The 21,777-nt window shown below is 42.3% G+C and overlaps 1 protein-coding gene across 1 annotated transcript in view; it reads right to left on the bottom strand.

Moving 5' to 3' along the window:
- Positions 1–21,777, bottom strand: part of LOC306968079 (NACHT, LRR and PYD domains-containing protein 5-like) — a 429,270-nt gene that overhangs the window by 115,762 nt on the left and 291,731 nt on the right. The window contains exons 12-13 of the mRNA XM_079563345.1: positions 20,289–20,462; positions 18,727–18,894 (exon numbers count right to left, since the gene is read on the bottom strand). Of these exons, the coding sequence (XP_079419471.1) occupies positions 18,727–18,894; positions 20,289–20,462 (342 nt within the window). The remainder of the gene's footprint in view (positions 1–18,726; positions 18,895–20,288; positions 20,463–21,777) is intronic.

The following is a 21,777-nucleotide window of genomic DNA, read 5'->3' as shown; positions in this document are numbered from 1 at the left end:
CGTTTGTGAATAAAGACGGAAATTTGGAAAATTGACGAAATTTCAGGAAAAACTCTGACAGAGTCCAACATGCTGCCAGGCAAAGAACTCTGGCCATTTTCACGGAGGATGGGCGGGCCACTTACAAGCCACTTACAAGCCAATTTAAAGGCATTTTTGGCGATAGCGGCTGCGTGTGCACAACATTAGGTCCAGGTCTGGGAATGTGCACGCGCGCTGGATTGGGTCCGTTCCAATCCGAGAAAGTCTGTGAAAGATATGAGGCTTTGAAATTTGCTAAAAATGGCCTCTCAGTTGCGGCCTTGTCATGACCACACCCAATAGTTTAAAAAAAATGTAATTGATGATTTTGAAAGCCACATGGGTTTGGGACATGTTGGCCAAAATTGGATTCCATTGAAAACTTGGGGATCAGGGTCCAGAAGTTCAAGAGGTACGATTTTGAAGGTTTGAGGTTCGGGCCAAGATGGCCGACTTCCTGTAGCATTTAGGGTGGGGTCATAATATATTTTTTCCCATGTCCTGATGTGGTCTATGTCCCTGGCCAATGTCAATTTTGTACAATGATTTTTTTGCGACCGGGCTCTCATTGACTCAATGTAAACTGCCTGTTTGAGGGGGCGCCACTGAGCATTATTTTATTATCTTCTCTCGCGGACCCCCCAAAATGAGAGCTTGCGGAGCACTAAGTTTTGACCCATTTTATGGAATAAATTGTCATTATTGTTCTTTTTTCTGGTTCTAAATGACAAATATTTTAGTATCGTTATTGAAAAAAGTATTGTTCTGGTGTCAGAATTGTAAACCAAGTATTGTTAAAGTACTGGTATTGAAAACAAATAAAAATGGGTACCCAGCTCCATTTAGATGAGCCCGAAATCTTATAATGTGATGATGTTTTACTTGGAGTCAGCGTTTGTGAATAAAGGCGGAAATTTGGAAAATTGACGAAATTTCAGAAGAAACTCTGACAGAGTCCAACATGCTGCCAGGCAAAGAACTCTGGCCATTTTCACGGAGGATGGGCGGGCCACTTACAAGCCACTGACAAGACCATTTAAAGGCATTTTTGGCGAGAGCGGTTGCGTGTGCACACCATTTGGTCCAGGTCTGGGAATGTGCACGCGCGCCGGATTGGGTCCGTTCCAATCCAACAAAGTCTGTGAAAGATATGAGGCTTTGAAATTTGCTGAAAATGGCCTCTCAGTTGCGGCTTTGTCATGACCACGCCCAATAGTTTAATAAAAAGGTAATTGATTATTTTGAAAGCCACATGGGTTTGGGACATGTTGGCCAAAATTGGATTCCATTGAAAACTTGGGGATCAGGGGCCAGAAGTTCAAGAGGTACGATTTTGAAGGTTTGTGGTTTGGGCCAAGATGGTTGACTTCCTGTAGCATTTAGGGTGGGGTCATAATATAATTTTTTCCATGTCCTGATGTGGTCTATGTCCCTGGCCAATGTCAATTTTGTACAATGATTTTTTTTTGCGACCGGGCTCTCATTGACTCAATGTAAACTGCCTGTTTGAGGGGGCGCCACTGAGCATTATTTTATTATCTTCTCTCGCGGACCCCCCAAAATGAGAGTTTGCGGAGCACTAAGTTTTGACCCATTTTATGGAATAAATTGTCATTATTGTTCTTTTTCTGGGTCTAAATGACAAATATTTTAGCATCGTTATTGAAAAAAGTATTGTTCAGGTATTAGTATTGTTCAAGTACTGGTTTTGAAAACAAATAAAAATGGGTACCAAGCTCCATTTAAATGACCCCGAAATATTATAATGTGATGATGTTTTACTTGGAGTCAGCGTTTGTGAATAAAGGCGGAAATTTGGAAAATTGACGAAATTTCTAGAGAAACTCTGACAGAGTCCAACATGCTGCCAGGCAAAGAACTCTGGCCATTTTCACGGAGGATGGGCGGGCCACTTACAAGCCACTTACAATTCAATTTAAAGGCATTTTTGGCGAGAGCGGTTGCGTGTGCACACCATTTGGTCCAGGTCTGGGAATGTGCACGCACGCCGGATTGGGTCCGTTCCAATCCGACAAAGTCTGTGAAAGATATGAGGCTGTGAAATTTGCTGAAAATGGCCTCTCAGTTGCGGCCTTGTCATGACCACGCCCAATAGTTTAATAAAAATGTAATTGATGATTTTGAAAGCCACATGGGTTTGGGACATGTTGGCCAAAATTGGATTCCATTGAAAACTTGGGGATCAGGGGCCAGAAGTTCAAGAGGTACGATTTTGAAGGTTTGTGGTTCGGGCCAAGATGGTTGACTTCCTGTAGCATTTGGGTGGGGTCATAATATAATTTTTTCCATGTCCTGATGTGGTCTATGTCCCTGGCCAATGTCAATTTTGTACAATGATTTTTTTTTGCGACCGGGCTCTCATTGACTCAATGTAAACTGCCTGTTTGAGGGGGCACCACTGAGCTTTCTTTTATCATTTTCTCTCGTGGACCCCCAAAATGAGAGTTTGCGGAGCACTAAGTTTTGACCCCTTTTATGGAATAAATCATCATTATTGTTCTTTATTCTGGGTCTAAATGACAAATATTTTAGCATCGTTATTGAAAAAAGTATTGTTCAGATATTAGTATTGTTCAAGTACTGGTATTGAAAACAAATAAAAATGGGTACCAAGCTCCATTTAAATGACCCCGAAATCTTATAATGTGATGATGTTTTACTTGGAGTCAGCGTTTGTGAATAAAGGCGGAAATTTGGAAAATTGACGAAATTTCTAGAGAAATTCTTACTGAGTCCAACATGCTGCCAGGCAAAGAACTCTGGCCATTTTCACGGAGGATGGGCGGGCCACTTACAAGCCACTTACAATTCAATTTAAAGGCATTTTTGGCGAGAGCGGTTGCGTGTGCACACCATTTGGTCCAGGTCTGGGAATGTGCACGCACGCCGGATTGGGTCCGTTCCAATCCGACAAAGTCTGTGAAAGATATGAGGCTTTGAAATTTGCTAAAAATGGCCTCTCAGTTGCGGCCTTGTCATGACCACGCCCAATAGTTTAAAAAAAAATGTAATTGATTATTTTGAAAGCCACATGGGTTTGGGACATGTTGGCCAAAATTGGATTCCATTGAAAACTCAGGGATCAGGGGCCAGAAGTTCAAGAGGTACGATTTTGAAGGTTTGTGGTTCGGGCCAAGATGGCCGACTTCCTGTAGCATTTAGGGTGGGGTCATAATATCATTTTTTCCATGTCCTGATGTGGTATATGTCCCTGGCCAATGTCAATTTTGTACAATGTTTTTTTTTGCGACCGGGCTCTCATTGACTCAATGTAAACTGCCTGTTTCAGGGGGCGCCATTGAGCTTTTTTTTATCATTTTCTCTTGCGGACCCCCCCCCCCCAAAATGAGAGCTTGTGGAGCACTAAGTTTTGACCCCTTTTATGGAATAAATCATCATTATTGTTTTGTTTTCTGGGTCTAAATGACAAATATTTTAGCATCGTTATTGAAAAAAGTGTATTAGTATTGTTCAAGTACTGGTATTGAAAACAAATACAAATGGGTACCAAGCTCCATTTAAATGACCCCGAAATCTTATAATGTGATGATGTTTTACTTGGAGTCAGCGTTTGTGAATAAAGGCGGAAATTTGGAAAATTGACGAAATTTCTAGAGAAACTCTTACTGAGTCCAACATGCTGCCAGGCAAAGAACTCAAGTTCAAGAGGTACGAATTTGAAGGTTTGTGGTTCGGGCCAAGATGGTTGACTTCCTGTAGCATTTAGGGTGGGGTCATAATATAATTTTTTCCATATCCTGATGTGGTCTATGTCCCTGGCCAATGTCAATTTTGTACAATGATTTTTTTTGCGACCGGGCTCTCATTGACTCAATGTAAACTGCCTGTTTGAGGGGGCGCCACTGAGCACTATTTTATCATCTTCTCTCGCGGACCCCCAAAATGAGAGCTTGCGGAGCACTAAGTTTTGACCCATTTTATGGAATAAATTGTCATTATTGTTCTTTTTCTGGTTCTAAATGACAAATATTTTAGTATCGTTATTGAAAAAAGTATTGTTCTGGTGTCAGTATTGTAAACCAAGTATTGTTAAAGTACTGGTATTGAAAACAAATAAAAATGGGTACCCAGCTCCATTTAGATGAGCCCAAAATCTTAAAATGTGATGATGTTTTACTTGGAGTCAGCGTTTGTGAATAAAGGCGGAAATTTGGAAAATTGACGAAATTTCAGGAGAATCTCTGACAGAGTCCAACATGCTGCTAGGCAAAGAACTCTGTCCATTTTCACGGAGGATGGGCGGGCCACTTACAAGCCAATTTAAAGGCATTTTTGGCGAGAGTGGTTGCGTGTGCACACCATTTGGTCCAGGTCTGGGAATGTGCACGCGCGCCGGATTGGGTCCGTTCCAATCCGACAAAGTCTGTGAAAGATATGAGGTTTTGAAATTTGCTGAAAATGGCCTCTCAGTTACGGCCTTGTCATGACCACGCCCAATAGTTTAATAAAAAGGTAATTGATTATTTTGAAAGCCACATGGGTTTGGGACATGTTGGCCAAAATTGGATTCCATTGAAAACTTGGGGATCAGGGGCCAGAAGTTCAAGAGGTACGATTTTGAAGGTTTGTGGTTTGGGCCAAGATGGTTGACTTCCTGTAGCATTTAGGGTGGGGTCATAATATAATTTTTTCCATGTCCTGATGTGGTCTATGTCCCTGGCCAATGTCAATTTTGTACAATGATTTTTTTTTGCGACCGGGCTCTCATTGACTCAATGTAAACTGCCTGTTTGAGGGGGCGCCACTGAGCATTATTTTATTATCTTCTCTCGCGGACCCCCCAAAATGAGAGTTTGCGGAGCACTAAGTTTTGACCCATTTTATGGAATAAATTGTCATTATTGTTCTTTTTCTGGGTCTAAATGACAAATATTTTAGCATCGTTATTGAAAAAAGTATTGTTCAGGTATTAGTATTGTTCAAGTACTGGTTTTGAAAACAAATAAAAATGGGTACCAAGCTCCATTTAAATGACCCCGAAATATTATAATGTGATGATGTTTTACTTGGAGTCAGCGTTTGTGAATAAAGGCGGAAATTTGGAAAATTGACGAAATTTCTAGAGAAACTCTGACAGAGTCCAACATGCTGCCAGGCAAAGAACTCTGGCCATTTTCACGGAGGATGGGCGGGCCACTTACAAGCCACTTACAAGCCAATTTAAAGGCATTTTTGGCGATAGTGGTTGCGTGTGCACACCATTTGGTCCAGGTCTGGGAATGTGCACGCACGCCGGATTGGGTCCGTTCCAATCCGACAAAGTCTGTGAAAGATATGAGGCTGTGAAATTTGCTGAAAATGGCCTCTCAGTTGCGGCCTTGTCATGACCACGCCCAATAGTTTAATAAAAATGTAATTGATGATTTTGAAAGCCACATGGGTTTGGGACATGTTGGCCAAAATTGGATTCCATTGAAAACTTGGGGATCAGGGGCCAGAAGTTCAAGAGGTACGATTTTGAAGGTTTGTGGTTCGGGCCAAGATGGTTGACTTCCTGTAGCATTTGGGTGGGGTCATAATATAATTTTTTCCATGTCCTGATGTGGTCTATGTCCCTGGCCAATGTCAATTTTGTACAATGATTTTTTTTGCGACCGGGCTCTCATTGACTCAATGTAAACTGCCTGTTTGAGGGGGCGCCACTGAGCATTATTTTATTATCTTCTCTCGCGGACCCCCCAAAATGAGAGCTTGCGGAGCACTAAGTTTTGATCCATTTTATGGAATAAATTGTCATTATTGTTCTTTTTCTGGTTCTAAATGACAAATATTTTAGTATCGTTATTGAAAAAAGTATTGTTCTGGTGTCAGTATTGTAAACCAAGTATTGTTAAAGTACTGGTATTGAAAACAAATAAAAATGGGTACCCAGCTCCATTTAGATGAGCCCGAAATCTTATAATATGATGATGTTTTACTTGGAGTCAGCTTTTGTGAATAAAGGCGGAAATTTGGAAAATTGACGAAATTTCAGAAGAAACTCTGACAGAGTCCAACATGCTGCCAGGCAAAGAACTCTGGCCATTTTCACGGAGGATGGGCGGGCCACTTACAAGCCACTTACAAGCCAATTTAAAGGCATTTTTGGCGAAAGCGGCTGCGTGTGCACACCATTTGGTCCAAGTCTGGGAATGTGCACGCGCGCCGGATTGGGTCCGTTCCAATCCGACAAAGTCTGTGAAAGATATGAGGCTTTGAAATTTGCTAAAAATGGCCTCTCAGTTGCGGCCTTGTCATGACCACGCCCAATAGTTTAAAAAAAATGTAATTGATTATTTTGAAAGCCACATGGGTTTGGGACATGTTGGCCAAAATTGGATTCCATTGAAAACTTGGGGATCAGGGGCCAGAAGTTCAAGAGGTACGATTTTGAAGGTTTGTGGTTCGGGCCAAGATGGCCGACTTCCTGTAGCATTTAGGGTGGGGTCATAATATCATTTTTTCCATGTCCTGATGTGGTATATGTCCCTGGCCAATGTCAATTTTGTACAATGTTTTTTTTTGCGACCGGGCTCTCATTGACTCAATGTAAACTGCCTGTTTCAGGGGGCGCCACTGAGCTTTCTTTTATCATTTTCTCTTGCGGACCCCCCCCAAAATGAGAGCTTGTGGAGCACTAAGTTTTGACCCCTTTTATGGAATAAATCATCATTATTGTTCTGTTTTCTGTGTCTAAATGACAAATATTTTAGCATCGTTATTGAAAAAAGTATTGTTCAGGTATTAGTATTGTTCAAGTACTAGTATTGAAAACCAATAAAAATGGGTACCAAGCTCCATTTAAATGACCCCGAAATCTTATAATGTGATGATGTTTTACTTGGAGTCAGCGTTTGTGAATAAAGGCGGAAATTTGGAAAATTTACGAAATTTCTAAAGAAACTCTTACTGAGTCCAACATGCTGCCAGGCAAAGAACTCTGGCCATTTTCACGGAGGATGGGCGGGCCACTTACAAGCCACTGACAAGACCATTTAAAGGCATTTTTGGCAAGAGTGGTTGCGTGTGCACACCATTTGGTCCAGGTCTGGGAATGTGCACGCACGCCGGATTGGGTCCGTTCCAATCCGACAAAGTCTGTGAAAGATATGAGGCTGTGAAATTTGCTGAAAATGGCCTCTCAGTTGCGGCCTTGTCATGACCACGCCCAATAGTTTAATAAAAATGTAATTGATGATATTGAGAGCCACATGGGTTTGGGACATGTTGGCCAAAATTGGATTCCATTGAAAACTCAGGGATCAGGGGCCAGAAGTTCAAGAGGTACGATTTTGAAGGTTTGTGGTTCGGGCCAAGATGGTTGACTTCCTGTAGCATTTAGGGTGGGGTCATAATATAATTTTTTCCATGTCCTGATGTGGTCTATGTCCCTGGCCAATGTCAATTTTGTACAATGATTTTTTTTGCGACCGGGCTCTCATTGACTCAATGTAAACTGCCTGTTTGAGGGGGCGCCACTGAGCATTCTTTTATCATTTTCTCTCGCGGACCCTCCCCCAAAATGAGAGCTTGGGGAGCACTAAGTTTTGAACCCTTTTATGGAATAAATTATCATTATTGTTCTGTTTTCTGATTCTATATGACAAATATTTTAGTATCGTTATTGAATAAAGTATTGTTCAGGTTTCATCATCATTTCAGCTTTTTTAATGCTTATTCAACAACAGTATTTGAGGAAAAGACGATATTTGACATTATATTTACAAGCCTAAGTTGTATTTGGGTCACGGCTCATCGTCTCAGGGTGACTGTGGGTCCCGACGCCAAGCCAGGCTGTTTAACCTCTTAACTCCCATGTGAACCGACCACGTTTTCTCCAGTTCGGCTGTACCCAAATCCAAAAGCTTCTCAACTCGGGCGGACTGAGCCTGTCGGCCATGATGGTAGTACACCAGGTCCAACATGTTTTGACAGGTCAGAGACTTGCACTCCTTGATGCTGTGTCCATTTCGGGAACCTAAAAAACTGTGTCTCGTTGATCCTACGTTTACCACGTCTATCGTGTGAGGTATTGGAGCAGTTTTTAACGTAGCAGTGACTTCCAGGCCTGGCAACACAGTGTGGAATAGTAAGAACCTCTGCTACTACTGCGTCAAGAACACATGTAAACAATCTGTTTGGCCGCCAGAGCGAAACCATCATGGCGGAGAGGGGGGTCAGGGGGAGGCAGGGGCGGACTGGGACTGAAAAACGGCCCTGGACTCTGACCCAAGCCTGGCCCAAGTTAGTGTAAATTCAGCACTTCCACAAAGACATATTTTAACCTCTTGCCTCCCGTCTTTTAAGCTTTTAGATTTTAAGGTGGGGGGTAAGACGTTGAGAAAATTGGGAGGCCAGACCGGTGGCCCGAGAGCCAGTGGCCCCTCTGTGCTCTTCCAGAATGGACATATGGCCAGTCCGCCCCTGGGGGAGGGGCTTTGTGCCATTATGACAACTCCTCACTCTCAATAGGCCAGAGTCGCACCTCATTTGAAAGCTAAGACCTGTTCTAAAAACTGATTGAAACTTTTTTCTAATGTGTTGACGCTGCATTAAGTCACATTCTTGCAGTGTTTTTGAAGTGAAGTTTTTGTCCCTTTCTTGTCGCTCTTTTGTTGCTTTTTTATTGTGTTATAGTTGATTTTCCAGCAGGTTTTTGCCACTCCTTTGTCACTTTGTTTAAGCGTTTTCATCCTTGTTTTCATTTGCTATTTTGGTGCTTATTTCAAAAAGCTTTTAGATTTGGGTAAAGCCAAACTGAAGAAAATGTGCTCGGTTCAGGTGGGGGTTAAGAGGTTAATCAATGGATTGACAAGAGAATACAAGGGCAACACGGGGAACAGTCGAGAGGATATCACTATTATACTTCCTATTGGATTCTCATGTGGCCAGTGGTTTTCTTCTGCCAATATATTCCAATGAGGGATTAGCAGTGTCGGCCCAGGACGTCATGTTGTCTCTGTGACTGTGACCGTTCAAGTTCTCATGTCAGAAGGGGACACCTCTCCTTACGGGGGACAATAAAGTCTACCTGTCTCTTCCAGACTGCTGTTGGAGAACGGGGGGGTCCTGCCTGAGCACATTCACGACCACACGGTGCGGGACAGGCCTGAGGTGACGCCCTGCACCTGCTGTAACCCTAAAAAATACTTCTCACACGTTCGGGACAGAGCCAACTTTGGGACTCAGGTGGGCTTCATCTGGATCAGAGAAACCCAACAAGAGACTGTGATGAACAAAGGTCTGAGATAATCAACCAGGAAGAGACAGAAAGTCAGACTGTGGTTATGTTTTACAGACATTGTTCTTTCATTGGACACTTTATCCTCACACATTTTTCCTGTTTCTGAGGTCATGTTCACACTTGTTGGTCTGGACTTGGTTTATCTTCTTCAGTCACTGGTCTGGATCATGTTCACAGGGCGCAGTAACAACACTAGCCAGCAGGAGGCACTATGTCAACGTTTCATAGAAGCTCCATATGTGGATTCTTATTGAATCTGATCGCACAAATCTGAATCTATTTGAGTTTGGCAGGAATAAATGAAGGATTGTTTTCTATGCTTGACACATGAGTTCTCCAACACAGTACTTTCATAATGGAGTAGCAGTAACTGTTAAACGTAACTCTTCCCAACACCCCATAGGATCATCAACCCCACTAGAGCCCCCGAGGAGTGTGCGTTATTCTCTTCACTTGTCGGTGCATGTTTTGCTTCATTTCTATGATATAAATTATCACTAATGTCGAAAGTAAAAATGAAAACACGTTTGAACATTGATGCAAAGTACACATTAATTGTAACACTTCATAAATGTTCGAGGATCAATTTATTGTTTCTGGATTTGGTACATCAGGAAATAATGACACATTTTTTACAGTTTCCACATTATATGACTATATTTTTGTTTTTAGTTATATTATTCACAATTTGTCTGGAATTAATGTTGAAAACAACTGATCTGTTCAGTTTATGACGACCCTTAAGGATCCATTTTAATTTATAAACTTTATAATCTTACATTTCCTTTGTCGCTGCTACAATAAATGTACGTCACACTTGATGCTTTTGTGCCTTGAGTTCAGCTGAAGACAGGAGTTCAAATAAGTCTGACAGAACTGCAGTAGGATGCAAACCCAGCCACCAGAGTTTCTGTGAAAGCGGCGCAGAAACCAGTGATGCCACGCAATTCACCATCAGAGGACACCTCATAGAAAGACAATAATCCATCATCAATATTCAAATAGACGCCCACTCGCTGTGATTTAGAAGAGCGGACTGGATACTCCTTTCCTCTGTGATGAACAGAGTATTGCTCCTTAAACACTTTCAGAGTCCAGGATTCATCATTTTGCCCAAACAGACATTCTTTACCATCTCCTTTTCTCTTCAGTTTTTTATAACACACAGCCATGTTCACCCACCCAGGGTCATCCTCTCCATTTTAACGGAGGATGGGTGGGCCACTTACAAGCCAGTTACAAGCCAATTTAAAGGCATTTTTGGCAAGAGCGGCTGCGTGTGCACACCATTAGGTCCAGGTCTGGGAATGTGCACGCACCGGATTGGGTCCGTTCCAATCCGACAAAGTCTGTTAAAGATATGAGGCTTTGAAATTTGCTGAAAATGGCCTCTCAGTTGCGGCCTTGTAATGACCACGCCCAATAGTTTAAAAAAAATGTACATGATGATTTTGAAAGCCAGATGGGTTTCATGTGACTTCCTGTAGCATTTAGGGCGGGGTCATAATATAATTTTTTCCATGTCCTGATGTGGTCTATGTCAATGTTGTACAATGATTTTTTTTTGCTATCGGGCTCTCATTGACTAATTGTAAACTGCCTGTTTGAGGGGGCGCCACTGAGCATTATTTTATTATTTTCTTTCTCGGCTCCGGGTCTGCAGCTTACCCTACTCTCAGGAGCTCTAGTAAGGTTGTGTGTTTGACTTTCTGCAGGTGAACCACGCGAACGAGGTGTGGGTAATGGGAAACCCCGAGCCGGACTCTTACGATGGTGTTGTGACGGACCGGAGAGGAGTGGTGCTGGCGGCTCCGACAAAACGTTTGGGCACCCCGATCTGAATAATAATGAATAACACCCTATTAAGTTGTTTTATTTCGGATAAAATCTGACTAGTGAGGTATTTACAACCGTAAATATGTTTTCATTTGTTTTAACATCTTTAAATGTGACAGTTCATCAAGTAATCAAGGAAAATGCACGGAATCAGAAGAAACAGGCCAGTCGAAACCATCCAATGCACAATGCGTTACTCGTCAGAGCATAATCCATTACACATCACCCAATCCATTCTTCATAGCTCCCACTTTTTGCAAAACTGGGAGGTTTGGGAGCCGACCCCCTGGTGGACAGTCTACACATTACAGCTAATTTTTGAGTGATCTCGTCTCAGCACCCCCTTAAAGCAGCACTAAGTAACTTGTTTACCTTAATATATCCTTTTCGTAGTCCTTCTGGGGGTAATACAAGTGTTAATGGGATGATTGGGGGTTGTTTTATCTCCCCCTGGTGTCTCTGGCCAGAAAGCCACACTCATAAAATCACAAAGAAGAAGCTAACAGGCTAACGGGCAAAGCTAATTGCGGGCTAGCGCCACTTAAACAGTATTTACAGCCAAGTTTGTGTGTAATTGGATTAACAATATCCCTCTGTCCCTTTGTCTTTTCTGTCAGCGTAGTATTTTCTCTCACGGACAATTTATGAGTAAAAAATGTAACATGCTACGACACTTGCAGTGACGCTTATGGCCTCTAGGGGCATGAGTTACTTAGTACTGCTTTAAGTTTTCTACTTTTCCCCTTTACCATAGTGATTATGAACCTCTACACTAAAACACAGTATTAAAGGGGGGTATTATGCAAAATCGACTTTTTCAAGCTTTACATCATGTTATTATGTCATTCCCTCATTAAAAACATTAGGGATGCACCGATACCACTTTTTCTAAAACCGATGCGAGTACAAGTACTTGGATCTAAGTACTCGCCGATACCGAATACCGATACGAGTACAAGGCATTTTCTTCAACATTCTTACCTTTTTCACAGCAGATTGGTTTGTAATTAGTAAATTTACTCATGTCCATTTCCTTAAGTAAAGTCGGCGACACATTTAAGAGCAGTTATATTAGAATTGTGCTGATGCCATTTATTTATTTTATTTTCATTCACTATAATTTTTATTTTTATGTCTCTGTCCATCATAGACAGAAAAGCCCATGTCCTAAAGCTCCCAATGCCTGTGCTTTATTCATTTATGTGTTTTTATTTAACAATAGTATTGAGATGTTCCTTAAATGGTCTCTTTTCGTCTTTACTTCAGCTCCTGTAGATTTTCTTGTGTGTTTGTAGTAACTTAGCGAGTAGCTACAGCGTTTTCATTGTTCTGCTGCAGCTCATTTTACCTCAATATAAACATGCTGTATGTCTTTACTTTGGATTTTCTGAGGACTTTTTAGTCGCTGGGTTAGTTTTTCAGAAGAATAAACTCCTGGGCTTAAAACGGCGTCAGAATGGCCAAAACTGCTAGCCGCGAGTTAGCAACGTTAGCCTGTATGTTGTAAACACTGCAGACACTGCAGCACGAACAACATTAAGCTCTGGTTAAATCCAGCTCAGACTCTGGTTTAGAGAGCGCAGTCTGTAATAAAGTCAGCTCTATGTGGATTATTGTGTTTACACTAAACTATTCTCCAGTTTGTTGCTTCTTCTCTCCTCAGCTGAGAAATGCGCCTCGTAGCTGCGCCTCGTAGCTGCGCTGGCCGCACGTCAAATGGTATTGGTTTCTGGTATCGGGACCTCATGAATGAGTACAAGCATGTGGTATCGGCCCAATGCCCGATACTGGTATAGGTGCATCCCTAAAACACATGCCTGAAGTGTTGCCTTGGCACATTCACGTATTTCTGAGTAATCTGTAAAAACTCTGATGGCGGCCAATTTAGGGAGTCCTCCTAGGAACGCCCCCACCTCCTGGAGACCAGGGCCGTAGCCAGGATGTAAAAAACAGTGAGGTCCGGATAATTCTCTAAAGCGGGGGGTCTCCTCCCCCATGAATTTTTTAAAGATTCAGATGCAATTTCCTGTATTTTAAGTGATCAAAAACACCTTTGTCTCATACTGAAGCTGTTTTCAAAAATTGCTTTTTTTTTGCACCGTTTGGGACCAGGAAGCCTGAGTGAATGTGGTGAGTGAGTGGTCGGTGGTCGGACATGCAGATGGCGCAGACTGGCCTCGCTTCCATCAGTCTGCCCCAGGGCAGTGGGTGCAGCAGTGCACCCACTGAAGTCACATACCCCCTACTTTAACATGATGAATATCACAAAATAAAAGATCTATTTAACATCTATTTCATCCATTATTACTGTGAAGCAGGTTTTCCAAACAGTTTTACTCGCCTGAGTGAGAGGCAATAAGAATGTCTTGTCCTAAATAAATACTAAAATATTAAATGAAAATGTCAGTTTTTAATTGTTGGGTGTGAATGGGTATAGCTGAGTGTTTTGCTTTGGCTCATTCTGAACATCAGACTCTGCGCTCTGGCCCCGCCCCCTCTGCGTCTTCCTCTCTGGCCCCGCCCCCCCTCTGCATCGCCCTCACTGTCAACCACTGGTACAAAGGTGAATGCGCTGGTTTAAGCTCTCATTAAAGCGAAGATCATTTATACGCAGGACATTACAATCTTTGCATGTGACAGAAACAAAGTGAGCGGCAGAGGAGGAGAGCAATGATGAGGCACAGACGCTTCTCCTTCTCCTCTCGCTCCTCAGACCAGAATGAGGAAAACTCCGGAGTCACAGTCAGTCTGACGGCGCGCGCTCTGGCTCCTCTCTCTTTATGACAGAGAGCAAAGAAATTGCATCTGGATCAAACTCGGTTCATCGGTTCATGATAAAGGCGCTGCTGTTGTAGTGAGGCTGACGCACAGCCGCGCCCCTGCCTCCGCCGAGTTTTACGCACTCGGGTCTAAAGCAGCTCATGAGGTTCGGTTTTAGAGTGGACACATTAACAAGCACATCCATGTCTGAACTAGAGGCTCTTCAGCCTGTTGAAGCGCGTGTTTACAACATTCCTTTGCGCAGGATTCAATGTGTAAAAAAAAAAAAAAAGCTAAAATTTTACAGAGGTCCGGACCTCGGTGACCTCAATGGTAGATACGGCCATGCTGGAGACGCCTCCGAGCTTTCGTCGTCAGCCGAGTAACCAACCACTGCTGCTCAGCAGAACCCCCTCCCCACTGATGCCACAGACAGCGTGTGGAGGGGGCGAGTCTAAAGGCTCAGAGGTTCTTAAAGAGACAGAGGCCTATTTCAAGACATTCACTACAGCCATTTTGAGAGAGACATTTTATACAAGGCAGTTATTCTAATTTACTGCATTTACAGACCAACAGAAGGTTTGTCATCATTGTAGTGTGATATAGACTGGTGCTATGGGACTGAAACAAGCAGAATACCCCCTCTTTAAATAATCATCATACAGGCTTATATGGTGCCTACAAGTTCCCTATCATAGATGACAACATTTAGACAGCTGTTATGACACAGCAATCTTCAAATGCAAATTAAATGTTTAGTTATTCGTTGAAGGCTATACTATTCCCGCATAGGAACAGGAGCAAAGAATGAAAATCCAGTCAGAAATCACTGACTGAGTATATCTGGGACAGTCCTGAAGTGGCTGACGTCCTATTTGGCCAATAGGACATTCTCTGTATGTATAAATAACATTATGTCTGATGCCAGTCCTTTGCTGCATGGTGTTCATCAGGGATCCGTCTTGGGGCCAATTTTGTTTTTGTTGTACATTAGCCCTCTTGGAAAAATCATCAGCCGTTTTAAAAATGTGTCTTATCACCTCTATGCTGATGATATTCAACTGTACTTTTCCTTTAAGGAGTCAGAGATGCACAGACTGTCAGAGTTAATGGATTGTCTTTCAAGTGTAAAGTCGTGGCTTCATGAAAACTGCCTTCAGCTGAATTCTAAAAAGACTGAGACTTTGATTATTGCTCCAGAGCAGAAAATCCCCTCGATTGTAAACCACCTTGGTTCTCTGGGCTCCTCGGTTCAGTCGAGCATCAGAAATCTTGGTGTTTGGTTTGACCAGTCTTTGTCTCTTGAAGCCGCTCGAGGCACCTGGTGAAAAACTGTTTCTTCCATTTGAGAAACGTCGCCAAGTTGAGACCAATTTTATCCAACTCTGATCTAGAACTGTTGATTCATGCTTTTATCTCGTCTCGTTTAGATTATTGTAACTCCCTTTTTACTTGTTTTAACAAAGCTGCTTTGAATCGTCTTCAAATGGTTCAAAATGCTGCAGTGCGGCTTTTAACAGGAACTAGCAGACGGTCACACATTACTCCCATTTTATCCTCATTGCACTGGCTCCCCTGCTGTGCCCTTACTCCTCGGGTCGCACCCTTAGGTCCTCGGGCCAGAACCTCCTCACTGTCCCAAGAACCCGCTTTAAAACTAGAGGTTATCTGTCCTTTGAAGCCGTTGCTCCTAAATTGTGGAATGACCTTCCTTTGTCGCTGCGTAGCCGACTCTGTTGATTCCTTCAAAAAGCAGCTGAAGACGCTGCTTTTCAGACGAGCTTTTAGTTGACAATGCTGTGATTGTTCCTATATAAATTCTGTAATGTTTTCTGTGATTCTCTGTGAAGCACTTTGTGAATTTATCTGTGAGAGGTGCTATATAAATAAAGTTTCTTCTTCTTCTTCTTCTTCTTCTTCTTCTTCTTCTTCTTCTTCTTCTTCTTCTTCTTCTTCTTCTTCTTCTTCTTCTTCTTCTTCTTCTTCTTCTTCTAATAGAGTAGTGCAGTAACTGTTCCCAACACCACATAGGATCATCAGCCCCTGAGGAGTGTGAGTTATTCTCTTCACTTGTCGGTGCATGTTCTGCTTCATTTCTATGACTTCATAAAATATAATCAATAATGTCTGAAGTAAAAATGAAAACAAGTTTGAACATTGATGCATAGCACAAATAAAATGTTCGAGGATCGATTTATTGTTTCTGGATTTGGGATTACAGCAGGAAATCATGACACATTTTTACAGTTTCCACAATATATGACAACAGTGTTTGTTTGTTTTTAGTCGTTGTTGTTGAGTTCAGCTGAAGACAGGAGTTCAAATAAGTCTGACAGCACTGCAGTAGGATGCAAACCCAGCCACCAGAGTTTCTGTGAAAGCGGCGCAGAAACTAGTGATGGCACGCCATTTACCATCAGAGGACACCTCAGAGAAATACAATAATCCAGCATCAATATCCAAATACACGCACACTCGCTGTGATGCAGAAGAGCCGACTCGATACTCCTTTCCTCTGTGATGGAAAGAGTATCGCCCCTTAAACACACTCAGAGTCCAGGATTCATCATTTTGCCCAAACACACATTCTTTACCGTCTCCTTTTCTCTTCAGTTTTTTATAACACACAGCAATGTCCACCCACCCAGGGTCATCCTCTCCACAGCCGTCCCACTGCACCTCCCAGAGGCACTGTCTCCCCAGAGCAGTGGAGGTCAGGACCTGGGGCGAACAGTCGAACCTGTCCTGGTGATATGGGTACGGCAGCTCCTCCTCCTCATGACTCACTGTTCTCAGGTCCTCAGACAGACGGAGCGCTCTGTGAGCTGTGTTCACATCCAGGACCAGGTCACAGGAATCTGAGGCACAAACAAACACAGTGAAGCAAGTTGATGATAGTTGACACGTATCACTAGACCTGTTGAATGGTAGAAGTTCTGTGAACCAGAAACTCACACTTCCACAGATCTGGAGTTAAGTATTGGGCACCGGAAGGTTTCATCCTAAAACACAATGAAACATGGTCATTGCTCAAAGTCCAAAAGTGTATCCTGTACTACTACAGTTTATGTCACAGTGAGGAATAAACACAGAACTGACAATACCAAGTATTTTGGCGACTGATGAGAAAAACAGCAACAATTATTCAGATCATACTGCTGTTTATTTGGGAAACAGTTACTGATAGAGCAGAGCTCAAATCAAATCACAATTTGAATGTTTGAATGAAAGACTTAATCAAGTAGTAAAATATTCTTTGTAACAGCGGCTCAGATGGTCGAGCGGGTCGTCTTATACCTGGAAAGCTGAAAATTAAAATCCCATATTTATCACAGTTCATATTTTTGTGTGCATAGAAACTGAATTTTGATTTTAAAACAATTTGCCCTCATTGAAGTGAAGTTGATGTGACAGAACCTCACGGGCTTCTCACCTGAGAGAGTCCAGGCAGAAGTGGGGCTGGTTTTGTAGAGCGCTCAGGAGCTCAGCGGAGGGTCCTGGATGGTTGTAGCTCATGTCTAACTCTCTCAGATTGGAGGAGGGAAAGCTCAGAGCTGAGACCAGTGCAGCTCCGCCCGTCTCAGAGACCAGACATCCAGACAGACTAAAACCACACATTTGATTTACAAGACAATTCTTCCCTCTGAGACATTTCTGGGTCAAAGCAGGAACTGAACTGTCAAACTGTGACCAGGAGAGAGTTCGATTTCAGTGGCATCGAGGCACTGCTTAAAACCTGAAAGTCACAGGATCAGACTCACCTGAGGGTCTGCAGTCTGCAGGGGGCGCTCTTCAGTCCAGAACACAGCAGCTCTACTCCTGAGTCCTGGAGGTCGTTGACACTGAGATCCAGGAGAGTTAGACTTGTTGAACTGAGGACCGTGGACAGAGGACCACAGCACTTCCCTGACAGGAGACAGTCCCTTAATCTGGAGAAACAGTGTCACATCAGCCTCTTAAATTCTGACTGGAAAAATCGCTAATAAGAGTTTGCAAAATTTTAATAGAACAAAACACAGAGGATTATTTCAGCGAAATTCAGGTAGGTCGACTCTAATGATCTATCAGACTGACACCTCACACCATTTACTGTATATTTAGTAAAAAAACAAAACAAAAAACAATCCATGCCCTTTTGTTCTTCTTCATATTACGTGAATATGTTTAAGGTTGACAAACTTGCTGAATGTTCGTTCAAAGACATGACATTACATTAAACTTTCTTGTCTTTGTTTCCTGAAAATTGTCAAACAGATTTAGAAACTAAACAGCAGCAAAACCATCTTAATTCTGTACAAACTAACTCTGTCCTCACCTGAGTGTCTCCAGTCTGCAGGGGGCGCTCTTCATTCCCTCACACAGAAGCTCCACTCCTGGGTCCAGGAGGTCGTTATAACTGAGATCCAGGTCCCTCAGACTGGAGGACTCTGAGCAAAGCACTGAGGCCAGACGACCACAGCAGCTCTGGGACAGAAAACAATAGACCAATCTGGAGAAACACAAGGACATAAACACAGGCGGTAACAGTCTGTGGCCCTTAAAGAGGCACCTTTAGTCAGTGAGTGGAAATAATAATAATAATCTGGGTAAAAGTTTACAGGTCTATGTTTATGGATTAAGGACATTATTCAAAAACATGGACATGATGTTGATCAGTATAAAGGACTTTCTGTAACAGTGGTGCAGTGGTTAGCACTTATGCCTCAGAGCTAGAAAGTCCCAGGTTAAATTCCTGGGCGGGGCTTTCTGTGTGGAGTTTACATGTTTCCTCCAATCCTCCAGAATGGAGCTACATATGGCCTGATGTGATGTAATGTTTGATTAATACTTTGTTGTGTTCTTACTTCAGGGTTTCCAGTCTGCAGGTGGAGCTCTTCAGTGCAGAACACAGCTGCTCCACTCCTGAGTCCTTCAGGCTGTTTAAAGTGAGATCCAAGAGCCTCAGACTGGAGGACTCCAGGACAGAGGACAGAGGACCACAGCCGGTCTGGGACAGTAAACACCGACTCAGACTGAAAGAAAAAAATAATCAGGCTCCAGATTGTGGGAGTTTTCAGCACCAGAACATACAGTAGTTGCACCACTTTAGATGTAGGGCTGGGTATCATTAAACAACACTAGTATAGTATCGAAAAAATAAAAGATCGAAAGCAGAAACTGAAAAAATTATATCTTTAGATCCAAGTTGTGACGCCTGTTGGTCCAGAGACAACATTAAAGGAAGTGACTTGTTTCAGCTCAAATAAATGAAACAAATTGAAAAGAAATAGTCTTTTATGGAATAAATTGTCATTATTGTTCTTTTTTCTGGTTCTAAATGACAATTATTTAAGTATCAGTATTGAAAAAAGTATTGTTCAGGTATCAGTATCGTAAACCAAGTATTGTTAAAGTACTGGTATTGAAAACAAATAAAAATGGTTACCCAGCTCCATTTAGATGAGCCCGAAATCTTATAATGTGATGATGTTTTACTTGTAGTCAGTTTTCTTATATCACTTGTATTTCCTTTTTTTCTTTTTCTTTTTCACGACAAAATCCACAAAATGTTTTAAGGCTGAAGATGCCCCTGGAGAAGACGCAATGGGCCCGATCTTGTGCATCAAAACACAGACGATAGCATGACATTTTGCCTCAGTAGCAGCACTTTGTGATCTTGCCACTCCAGACTTAGTGCATTTCAGTGGGTGGGGACACACATTTTCCTCCAACTAGATCGACTCCGCGTCCAGGAGAGTGGTTGTGGGGGGGGAACATGTGCTTTTGTTTTGCTTCGCGTTCACGCCGAGCGCGGCTGATCCGCCACAGCGGACGCTGTAGCTCTTTTTCTCTGGAGACGTGAACATCGTTTAGCTCACGATGGGGTAAATAAAGTTTTTAGTTTGACCTGTGAGAGCCTAAGGCTTAAGAAAGAACGCAAGACAGAGCAATGTAAACCAGGAAGTGAATGTCAGCCGTGTTTCCATCAGTGCAGTCGCCTCCTCTTGTGACGCCCCCTCACAGGTGGTGGAGGCCAATGGCACATATAGCGCCGCCACTCGGAAAATAATTCACCAAGAGCCTGCGCCGCCCCGTGCGCCGCCACAAGATCTGGCCCCAAATGTCTTCAATTCAAAACAACTCAGTCCAAATGACTCATATTTGAAAATGTTTCTAAAATGGAGCAAAAGATGATTTAAAGTTTACACAGAAATAAGATATAGAAATATTTGGAGTCTGTTTTTCATAATTCTTCTCATGTGCACTTACATTATGTTAATAGAGATGCTAAATGACAATTTCTAAGCCTGTGAGTAAAACAGAAAATCCTCTGAAGGTTCTGTATATTATTTGCTGCTTCAGTAGATAGTCCTGTATCTAACACAAACATGATTTGAAAAAGGCCAATCAATCTATTTTTCCTCACCTGAGAGTTTCCAGTCTGCAGTTGACACTCATCAGTCCAGAGCAGAGCACCTCCACTCCCGAGTCACGAAGGTCATTGTTACTGAGATCCAGGTTCCTCAGACTGGAGAACTCTGAGCCGAGGACTGAGGCCAGTTGGCCACAGGAGCGCTCGGACAGAAAACAGTGACTCAAACTGAAATACAGAACATTATAAAATCAATACAGCCTTAAAACATAATAATAGAGACCATCCTTGCTTAGTGGGGGGAAAAGTGAGTAGAATTTCTTTCTAAACTCTGCCTAAACTGGTCATAAAATGTGGTCTGATCTCGATTAAAATCACAAGAATAAGTAAACAGTGTCTGCTATAACTAATACCACCCAAACATTTACATTTGATCTTATGTTTATTGGCCATAACATGTAAACATTCACAGGACAGGGAGGAATAAGTGAGTAATAAGTGAGTGTATGCAGACATTTAGAGTCAGGTGTGACTGAGCCAACCTGAAGTCCAGTCACTGAGGTGTGGCTTAAAGCTGCCCTGCCCACTGAAAAACACACACGAGTTAAGAATCGTCTCTTGTGGAGAAGCATTGTCTGATGTGCACCAGGCCTCGCTCAAAACAACTGCCTGAAGACCTACGATCAAGAATTATGGATTTGTATAAAGCTGGAAAAGGTCTCAGAACCATCTCTAAAAGTCTTGATGTTCATAAATCCACAGTTGGAAAAAGTGTCTATAAATGGAGACAGTTTAGCTTCATTGTTGCTTCACTTCCAAGGAGTGACCGCCCTGTAAAGACTCCAAGAGCACAGCGTAGAACACTCAATGAGGTGAAAAAGAACCTAGAGCAGGGGGAGGCAAGTTCTCTCGGTGGAGGGCCGGGTTTCTTCATCGTCAAAAGACCAAGGGCCGGACCCTCCAATTAGAGCAATTGACGTAAAGCATCACTTTCTACATATGCCAGTGTTGTACATCATATACACTGGAAAAATGTCCATCTTAAATTAGATAAATCATTAAAATTCGCTTGAATAAAGTTTTTTTTATGTTAAATTTGAGTCGGTTTGAACTAATCTAAGATCAGATAAAAACACCAAGGCCAATGGAACAAATAGAAATCCCCCAAATTAACTTTTACTCTAAATTTGTTTTATTTGTCATTGAAAATTATACAAAATAATCTGAATCAAGAAAAAACTTGTGCTTGTTCCATTGGCAAGAATAGGTTATATCTGCTTTAAGGCCAAATCTACTCAATCTTTAGATATAATCTTTTAATTCAAGTAGATTTAAGTCATTTCTTGGTATTCTTAGAGCATTCTTTTAGGATTATGGCCTAAAAGGCTGCTCTGCTAAGACATTGTAAGGAATTGACAGTATTTTTCACATTTTTAGAGTACTTTAACAGGCATTTGAGCTCTGATTTGGGTCATAATATTTCTCAAAATCATCTCGAGGGCCAGAGTTTGATGATGGAGGGCCGGTTTTGGCCCCCGGGCCT

This window comes from Gobius niger, assembly GCF_951799975.1.
Source record: "Gobius niger genome assembly, chromosome: 9".
Lineage (NCBI taxonomy): Eukaryota > Metazoa > Chordata > Actinopteri > Gobiiformes > Gobiidae > Gobius > Gobius niger.
The sequence above is the reverse complement of the archived record's forward strand: the minus strand, read 5'-3'. Positions and strand labels throughout refer to the sequence as shown.